The sequence below is a fragment of the Cynara cardunculus genome, unplaced genomic scaffold (assembly GCF_001531365.2).
Source record: "Cynara cardunculus var. scolymus isolate 2C unplaced genomic scaffold, CcrdV1 Un_Scaffold_1076, whole genome shotgun sequence".
NCBI classification, from domain to species: domain Eukaryota; kingdom Viridiplantae; phylum Streptophyta; class Magnoliopsida; order Asterales; family Asteraceae; genus Cynara; species Cynara cardunculus.
Window position 1 is genome coordinate 69,902 of NW_020200674.1, and position 10,018 is coordinate 79,919.

Consider the following 10,018-nt stretch of genomic DNA (forward strand, 5'->3'; position numbering starts at 1 on the left):
ATAGTGATGCCTTGAAACTGGGATTGGGTTATGTATTAATGCAACGTGGAAAGGTTATTGCTTACGCCTCAAGTAAGTTAAAGAATCATGAAAAACAATATCCTACCCATGATATGGAGTTGGCAACTGTAGTTTTCACTTTGAAAATCTGGAGGCATTACTTGTATGGGACTAAATGCCAAACTTTTACTGATCATAAAAGTTTGCAGCATTTGTTTCATCAGAAAGAGTTGAATATGTGCCAAAGACGATGGTTGGAGTTGGTTAATGATTATGACTGTGAGATCTTGTATCATCCAGGAAACGCTAATGTGGTAGCTGACGTGTTAAGCCATAAACAAAAGAGCGGTTCAATTGAAGCTATAACATTAGGAGTTGAGTTCTTGCCAAACATTCACGAAGAAATGCAAAGGTCCAAGACGAAGCTATGAAAGAAGATAAGATCAAGCAAGAACGACTTGGTGGGGGTGATATCTGAGTTAATAAAAAATAGTCTGGAATTGTTGTGTTTTCAGAAAAAAAATTTGGGTACCAACTATGGTTATCTCAGAGAACGAATTTTAAGTGGAGCTCACAAATCTCGCTTTCCTATCCACCCGTGTACGAATAAAATGTATCGAGATATGAAACAATTTTACTGGTGGCCGGGCATGAAGAAGGATATAGCAAGTCATGTTGATCAGCGTATGACCTGCATGCAAGTGAAGATAGAACATCAACAACCCTACGGTAGGTTGCAATCGTTAAAATTCCGATTTGAAAATGGGATCACATTATTATGAATTTGATAACCAAATTACCTAGAACGCCAAAGGGTTTTGATGCTATATGGGTTGTTGTGGATCGATTATCTAAGTCTGCTCATTTCTTACCGATGAAAGAATCATATTCTATGGATTGACTAGCGAAGCTATATATTGATGAAGTGGTAACACGTCATGGTGTTCCATTGTCAATTATTTATGATCGAGACAGTTGATTTATGTCTATTTTCTGGAAGAGTTTTCAAAGAGAAATGAGTTCACAAATAAATTTGAGTACGACTTATCATCCACGGACGGATGGGCAAAGTGAGCGAACAATACACATGCTCGGATATATGCTTCAGGCATGTGTTATTGACTTTGGAGGATCAAGGGATGGTCATTTACCTTTAATTGAGTTTGCCTACAATAACAACTGTCACTCAAGTATTCAGGCGACACCTTTTGAAGTATTGTACGGGCGAAAATGTTTAACACTGCTGTGTTGGAATGAAGTGGGTGAGAAACAATTGGCTGGACCTGATATAGTTCAGCTGACAGCATATAAGATTAATCAGATTCCTGAACGAATGAAAGTAGATCAGGATCGACAAAAAAGTTACGGTGATAAACGTTGTAAGCCGATTGAGTTTCAAGTTAATGATAAAGTGATGTTGAAAGTATCACCCTAGAAAGGGGTGGTTCATTTTGGAAATAAGGGTAAGTTGAGCCCAAGGTATGTTGGATCGTTTTCTATCATTGAATGAGTTAGAGAAGTGACATACAAACTAGAGCTTCCTAGGGAATTAAGTAGTATTCGTAACACTTTTCATATATCAAACCTAAGAAAGTGTCTAGCAAACCCAGAAGTAGTTGTGCCACTACCAGAAATCAAAATTGATGAAAGGTTATTCTTTGAAAAGACCCTTGAGGCCATTACAGATTTCAAAGTAAAAGCACTGAGAAATAAAGAGATTGTGTTAGTAAAAGTTCATTAGCATTATCATAAATGGACCGGAAGCCACCTGCGAACCCCAGTCTGAAATGAGAGTAAAATATCCTTATTTACTTACTTAGTGGAATTCCGGGACGGAGTTCTTCTAAAAAGTGGATATTGTAATGTTCGGTTATAAGTTTTAGTTTGTCGGGTTTTGAAAGTAATCAGTTATGAAAGTTCAGGGGTAAAGTTTGGCGTTGCTGGGAATGGAGGGACAAATGGTGAAAATCATGGTCACCTCCTTATGTTATGAGAATGGTGGTCCAATAAAAGGGTGAGAAAAGTGAAAACTCTGACAAAATCCTGTTTGAAAAAGAGAAAAGCTAAAGCATCCAAGGAGGTCTTCGTTTCAAGGTGAGTGTTAATGGATTTAATAATTATGTGTTTTTACCTTTCATACACATACTTCTTGTGTTATAATGTTAGCTACTATTTCACTCAGTCTGTTATAAGCCCTCATTGCCTAAAGTTGAAGATTTGGATTGAGCCCTCATCTCCCAAAGCTTCATCCGGGATTAAGCCCTCATCGCTTAAAGTGTTGTCCGATAAGGACCCTCATCAATCAAAGTGTTGTCTGCATTGACCCTCATTACTCACAATGTTGTCCAATAAGAATGTTTTTGACTGATTGATGAAATGGTGGTGTAACAGCGATAGATGAAATGGCAGTGTAACTGCGATAGATGAACTGGCGGTGTAACTGCAATAGATGTTTGATAATTTATCATTAAAAATCAGGTCTGAATTGTATTAGAGTTTTATAGCATGTTTTATTTACAAGTGGGAAATTCACTCACTAGACCTATTGGTCAAATCCTCAGTTCTTGTAATAATTTATTTTGCAGGTCATCAATCATCAAAGAATAAAAGGAAAAGGGAAGATGTAATGGGATTATGGAAGAAAGTTTTGTTATGATGAAATTTTTTGTTAATCCATGTTGTTGGGTTATTATATGTAAATAGACCTTGAAATGTTTGTAAATATTGGAATCTGACATATGTTATAGCATGAATTTTGTTTGTTAGTACTTGTTAGTACATGGTAGGTTGTTTCACCTTGCAACATTCATCTGGTAAGGTAAATAATTATTAGTGTTTACTATCCTTGTAAGCATTCCCTAAACTACCATTTTGTTGTTGTTATAATTGAACCACAAAATAGATTTTATCCATTTTTATCTTAAGCCAACCACGAGCGAGGCAAAGGATATAATGTTAAAGTATAAGAGTTTTTTCTTCCTAAAAAATTAATCAGCCAACAATAGCAATGAACTTTTAAAAATGATAAAAACAATAACACTAAATCCTTAAAATTACCCAATCAACGATAACAACCCATTTCTCACTTATTTCATCATACATGTTTGTTGCATCTTATAAAACTTATGCATACCCAACCATAGAAATGCCAATAAATCAAAAATTATATACGTAACCAAATACATTCTCGTTCAAAACTATCATCGAACCCAAAATCAAACAAATTGCAACAACATTCAATTACAATGGTTAATGTCAAGATTCCATGAAATCACATGGTCAACTGTAATGGCACTCCATAAAATCACATTCCTCAGGCATCTCATCAAAAAATTTCCTTACTTTAGTTCTACCAAAATTTTGAAGTATTTGGACGATGAATTTCTCTGGCAAGAGTTTAAAGTTCATATAAGAAGTATGCATACTTTTGCTTACCATCTCAAATGATGCTCCAATGATATCTTATGCTGCAACATTTGACTCGACACACAGTTATTATCAATGTTTGACTATTAATCAATTGTCTCAAATTACCTTTGATAGTCTAATGCAAAGGTTTATGATTCCAAAGGCTACGGGCATCTCCAACAGTTTATCCAAAATGGAGATTTTGAGGATTTTTGCTCCAACAGATTCCTCAAAACCTTCGCCAAAATGGAGAAAGCATGAGAGATAGGATGAACATCTCCAAATTTGGAGATTTTTCCAAAAATGATTACTTATGAGAGAACAATAATTTTTATTCATTCTACCAATGAAATTGCTTGAATTTAATGTTTAGGAGAGATAAATGATATCTTATGATTTGTATTTTTTTAAAAATATAACTAATTGTGTAATCTCCAAATAAGGAATTTGTTGGAGATGAATGTATTTTTTTAGGGATTTTGACTTTTTATTTCTCCATTTTGGAGAATCTGTTGGAGATGCTCTAAGAATCGTAATGCAATTAATTTTGGAAAAAGAAATAATCATATAGACATAGCATACCTCGTACACAGTCACTTCTTTTCGTAACTGATTCTCACATAGGCTATCGATTGTTTGGCATCATCATCAGCTACCAAATCCTCTTTATTAATGACCGAGTTACCTCCATCAGACATGCCATCAACCATCGTATACAAGTGGTCGTTAAAGCCTTTACTTGAAGTCAACAAAATCCCCTCGACATAAAAAGAAGAAGGCTAAAGGGATTAAAATTGAAGTAGAAGAAAATAGAAACATATACCATCACAATAGCAAGGAAAAGGGCCACCTTTAGACTTTGGTCTATACATTTGAAAGAAAACACACAAGTAATTGTATGAAAACGAATGTTATTACTTAATTTAATGTATAAAGCAAAAACCTATCATGACTTGCTTGTCAAGAATCTTATCCTCCTTTGAAGTGTGTCTATAGGCACCCCAATGGCAACTACAAGATTCGTAGAGGTCCAACTAAAAGTACCACATGTTGGTAAATTTTATTTTATTCTTTATGACAAAAAGGGTTGGAATCATATGTTTTCTGTGTTGGACATGGATTCATGATTTTACCTCGTTTTATCTTGAAATTTCATAACAATCAAAGTGTGTACAAGAGTGACTTTGAACTGTAGAGTTCTATCTTCAAATTCATTCTAACTGAAACAAATGAGCGGGAATTGTTGTTCAATTTAAAAGCATAGAGGAAGAGAAATAATAGCAATAAAGCATACATAATGAAAAAGCATACAAAAAAAGAAAATAATAACATTGTTATTACTAAATCAACTACTAGTGTCATGTTAATAACAATAGAAGGAAAAAAGAAAAAACCAAATGTTGTGCATTGACCATTTTTACTTTCACTATACCAAGGTTTTTCTACCATGGTAGCTTGCAAAGAGTTTTGATTTCAGATCTCTCTAAGCATAGTCAGTTAGAAGCCGATCAACAGGCTCAGGTTTGTTGACAACCTCATCATGCAATTCATTTTAAGGTTAATGGTCTTATTGAAATATAATTTGTATATATCAACTGCGTAAATATCAATTAGTGCATATTTATCTTCTTGAATAGACAAAAAGGGGAAAGCAATTGAACAAAAAAGATGGCTTAAATAAAACCATATATCATATCATATATATGTTTCAGAATCCACAATTTGAAGTAACCAATTCTAGATCCACAACATCAATCAATTACTAACCCTAAGAAAAGTTGAAAATCGAAAAAACAATTATCATAACTAATATGAAATCAGTAGACGATATTAAGATCTAATCCTAACATATATTACGAACATATGAAAACAAACGATTAGCAATGTAGCACCCCCAATCTCACATTGCATATATAACACATATTTCATACATAGAATACATGTTAAGCCCACAAAGTTCCATAATACAAGAGTCTACAATGCAAAATGCACAACTCAAAAATTCCAAAAATACATGCTCTTGTATCTTGACATTTATACTTCAAAATATGGCTAATTAAGATCTTTATACAACTAAGCACATAGGAACATAATTCACAGAATGCTCTTTCCCTTATTATCATTATTTGCACACATATTTTGAAACACAAAATGAGGGTTAGACATGAATGTCTAGTGAGGTTCCCTTTTTATGTAATGCAGGGTGAAAATCACCAAAATATTTAAACCATTTCATATAACGAAGGATAAAACCACATTCTGTTTGAGTCTATCGGACCTCTGGTTCCAAAGACCACATTTAGAAAATATTCCGTTTGAATCCATCGGACCTCTGGTTCCAAAACCATACTTAGAAAATATTTCGGCATATAAGAGGACCATAGCCCCTCTGGTTCCTCTACCAGAGCCTCTGGTTTCTTGACCAGAGCTTCTGGCTCATCGACCAGAGCCTCTTGCTCAGGTAATTTCTCATAACGTTCCCAAACTAACTTTGTAAGTAATAAAATAGCCTTTTCCATAACTAAAAATGATTAAAAAGAGTTCATGTTAACCAGAGCTTCTGGTTGTACCATCCAGAGCTTCTGGTTTAAAAGACAAGACCAACCAGAGCCTCTGGTTCAACGTGTAAGCCAACCAGAGCCTCTGGTTCAACGTGTAAGCCAACCAGAGCTCCTCTGGTCTGTTTTTTCATAAAAAGATTCTAAGTATGAAAATCCTTTTCTTAAAAGCTTCTTAAAATCTGATTTTGACACAGAAGCTCTTATCAATAGATACAGAGCCTCTGGTCCAACTAGTACATTTTGTAAGAACTTGTATATTTTTCAAATCAATAATCAAAACCCTCTGGTTCCATAGTGAGGGCCAACCAGAGCCCCTCTGGTTCATTACAAGGAACAACCAGAGCCCCTCTGATTCCTCATAAATTGAACATTCTGTTCCAAAACACTTTTAACCAAAACCAATGACCATAGGCCATATTTTCCTGTAACCATAACACCAATACTATTATTTCTAATAATAACAACATCTCTGAATCCTCAAATCACCAAGAAGTGAGAACTCCAATCTGTTGTAATCTTAAAAGATATAATAGCAATAGTTATACAATGCACAGACAACGACCATCCTTATTGCATCCAAAAGTTCCCCCTTAATAGCAACATCTATATCCATCACACACAACGACCATCCTTATTTTCCCTGAAATTCTTATGAACTATTTCATCCAATGATAGGATGCAGTCATTTCTATCAGAGTGAACCTTGTTCATAGTTTTAATCAAAATCTATAGACTATTTCATCCAATGACGGAACAAAGTCATATACGTCAGAGTGAACCTCGTCCATAGTTATAACCAATCATGGTCTCAAAATAGATTTATATTCAAAACCTTTTACGCCTCAAGAACAATCTGTTCTGTAATGATTTCTCAAATCATCTAATCTCTTTAAATCCTCAAAACATGATATCATTCCCAAAACTGTTTTTTTTAAGAAGCAATCTCTTCTTTATCTTTCCAAAACAGTTTTCAATAACTCGAGTTTATAACAATATCACCATCAAATTGTTAAAACAGTTTTACTATCTTTTCTTTTGAAATCAAACATAAAAAACTCAGCAGTTTGTATAACAACATACGTAAATATTTTAGTTATCAAAAACTCACATTATCAAACACAGATTCTGCAGATTATAGCACATAGCAAATTCTTCAAATAACACAAGTTCTTCAAACACTGATGAGCTACAGGTTTCTTCAAGAATACTCTCACCGCCTTAAACACCTTTCTCTCTCTAAAAAGTTTACTTTTTCAAAATAAGATGATGAGATATGATCTTATCTCTTTTCTCTCCTTATATATTTTCACAAAGGCGGTGGAACCTTTTTACCAATATATATATATATATATATATAGGCGGTGGGTTTAGTATTTTAAATACCACCTTTTCTTCACTATGAAGATATCACATCTTCATATTTTTATATAATATAATCCACGTATATTTTACCCCATGTATGCACACACCTATTTCAGGTATTCACAATAATATCTTTCACATGTATGCATACTACTCATGCATTTTAATTAAGTAATCATGCATGTTGTCACGTAATTCAAATAATAATCATGTATAGGTTACCTCAACCCAGGTTGTTTGAAACCTGGTTATAACAAGCAAAGAGTATGAATTACTCAAGAACTTGTGAATTTCGTCACTGCATTGGTACCTTCTGACACAGCGTGCTTGGCCAATTCACCGGGAAGGACAAGCCTTACAGAGGTTTGTATTTCCCTTTGTGTTATTGTTGGTTCATATTGTACCTTGCAAATATTGTTGATGAAAGTGTTCATGATTCTCATCGTTTTGCTTGAGATTCCGATGCCTGGATGAATCTTCTTCTCAACCTTTGGTTTCTTCTCGGCCGATGCCTTCTTAGTGGCGATTGTATTCTTCTCCGCTGGCTTCTTTTCATTAGTGTAGAGACTAGAAAGGATGCTTTGAGATATTAGAAGACATCTTTGGAAAAGGAGAGCGGTAGATAAATTTATTGGGGGTTGGAGAACTTGAAAAGATACCTTGGGAGCATAATGAGTAAGAGGTGCATATTTAACTTGTCGTTGTGTTTGCTAACTTGTATTAAGGTATTTTAAGACTTTATGCGTATACCAGTGGTATATAGTGTATCAAAAATTGTTTTCAAGATTTTAGTAAATCTGCTTTATAAGATAGTATGTGTGTGTGTATCAATGAGAGGTTCTATTTACAAACCATCTAATTCTAACGAACCGTAGAAACTATAATCAATGCTTATATTAGAAAACAATAGAGATATTTATGAACAACTATTATGATTCATTGATTATGATTGAGATATAAATAAAACATGATAAAATTTATTATTAATTATAATCATGACTTTAGATTAAAAAACAAAATCATATAATTTATTAAAATTATATGGTTTATAAATGAAACATGTGAAGGCTAAAAACTTGTTTGTAATTTACTTTATATTTAAATGTCTTTTGAAATTTTAATTGAATATATTTTTGTAAATAGAATCTATTTTATATTAAAGACAATCATATCATTTAACCAACACAGTTCAATTATAACTCTAAATTCTCTGCCTCTGAAGGAATATATATATATATATATATATATATATATATATATATACACACACACACTCCTATAAATATACCCTCCTCCTTCCTCTTCACCCTCATCCATCCATCCATCCGTCCATCAACTATGGCTATTCTCCGACTCCCATTTTTCCTTCTCTTCCTCGCGGCCGTAACCTCCGCCACCACCACCTCCGACTTCATCACCTCTTCTTGCACCACCACCACCTACCCTCCTTTATGTGTTCAGTCTCTTTCTCCTTACGCCAAAACCATCAAACACAACCCAACCCAATTGGCTCGAGCCGCCTTAATCGTAAGCCTGAACCGATCTGAGTTGGCCCAAGCTTACCTCCAGAAACTGACCAGATCCAATGGACTGAACCCACGTCAGCAATCGGCGGTGGGAGACTGCTTGGAGGAAGTGAGCGACAGTTTGGATCGGGTAAGAAATTCGATCAAGGAACTCAAGAACGTGGATCGGGTCAAAGGTAAAGGTACTCATGAGGAGTACGTGATGCACATGAGCAATGTTCAGACATGGGTCAGCTCCGCTTTGACCGATGAGAACACTTGTATGGATGGGTTTTCGGATCAAGATATGGAGGGTCGGATCCGGAGCTCGATTCGGACACATATCACTTATGTTGCACGTGTTACGAGTAATGCTCTTGCATTGATAAACCATATTGCTGAAAAGCACAGTTGATGAAGTACGACCCAATACATTAATGTTTAGGTTATTACGAGTTCAAGTTTTTTTTTCTCTCTCTTTCCTTTTTATTTGTTAATTTATTCGGGTCGTGTTTGGTTATGGAGTTTTCAAGTTTTTACGTTAATATATGTTGTAATTATATTAGTGACTACAACTATAACCAGTTTAGTTTTGGAAAAAGAACATAAATCCTAAAACGATTCCCACATGACCGGCCCCCTCCCTTCGATAAACCCCACTTCCAAGACCACGACCACCAACAGTCTACCCATGAATATGTAGAATTCTGTTTACACGTTGGTGGTCATGGTCTTGGCAGCAACAACCTTCACTAAATATTTAAACTTTAGTTTAATATTTAATTAAAAAGATGAAAACATTAGTATAATATTTAAACTGTAATGGAATTCTGATAATTTAATTACTTTTATTAAAATGAAAACCAGGATATGACATGAAATATTTGGAGGGTGCTCGTGACACCTTTTTGGCCCTAAGCCCCTTAACCATGTGAATTCAATAATTGTTGTCCTTAATAAAGAAAATTTTAAAAATAATATAATTGATATGTTTTTAATTCTAAATTAATTGTTTATATTTTTATTTCAGTTTATCTAAAAATACGTGTTTACTTTTAAGTCGTCATTTATCGGGATTCTTTAGCTAGAACATTTATGTAACATCCAATTTCTAATATGCCCAAATTATTTGCTAAATATATTTAATTATTAGGTTAAAAAGAACTTATAATTTAGTGGGAG

The 10,018-nt window shown here is 34.2% G+C and overlaps 1 protein-coding gene across 1 annotated transcript; it reads left to right on the plus strand.

Moving 5' to 3' along the window:
• Positions 1-8,641: 8,641 nt before the first annotated feature.
• LOC112502202 (21 kDa protein-like) lies at positions 8,642-9,407 on the plus strand. Its single transcript, XM_025106055.1, has one exon. It carries the CDS (start codon positions 8,670-8,672, stop codon positions 9,249-9,251), a length of 582 nt encoding a protein of 193 aa, XP_024961823.1. The 5' UTR covers positions 8,642-8,669; the 3' UTR covers positions 9,252-9,407.
• The last annotated feature ends 611 nt before the right edge of the window (positions 9,408-10,018 follow it).

Coding starts and splice junctions, on each gene's coding strand:
- LOC112502202 (XM_025106055.1), top strand. CDS start 8,670: ATGGCTATTCTCCGACTCCCATTTTTCCTTCTCTTCCTCGCGGCCGTA.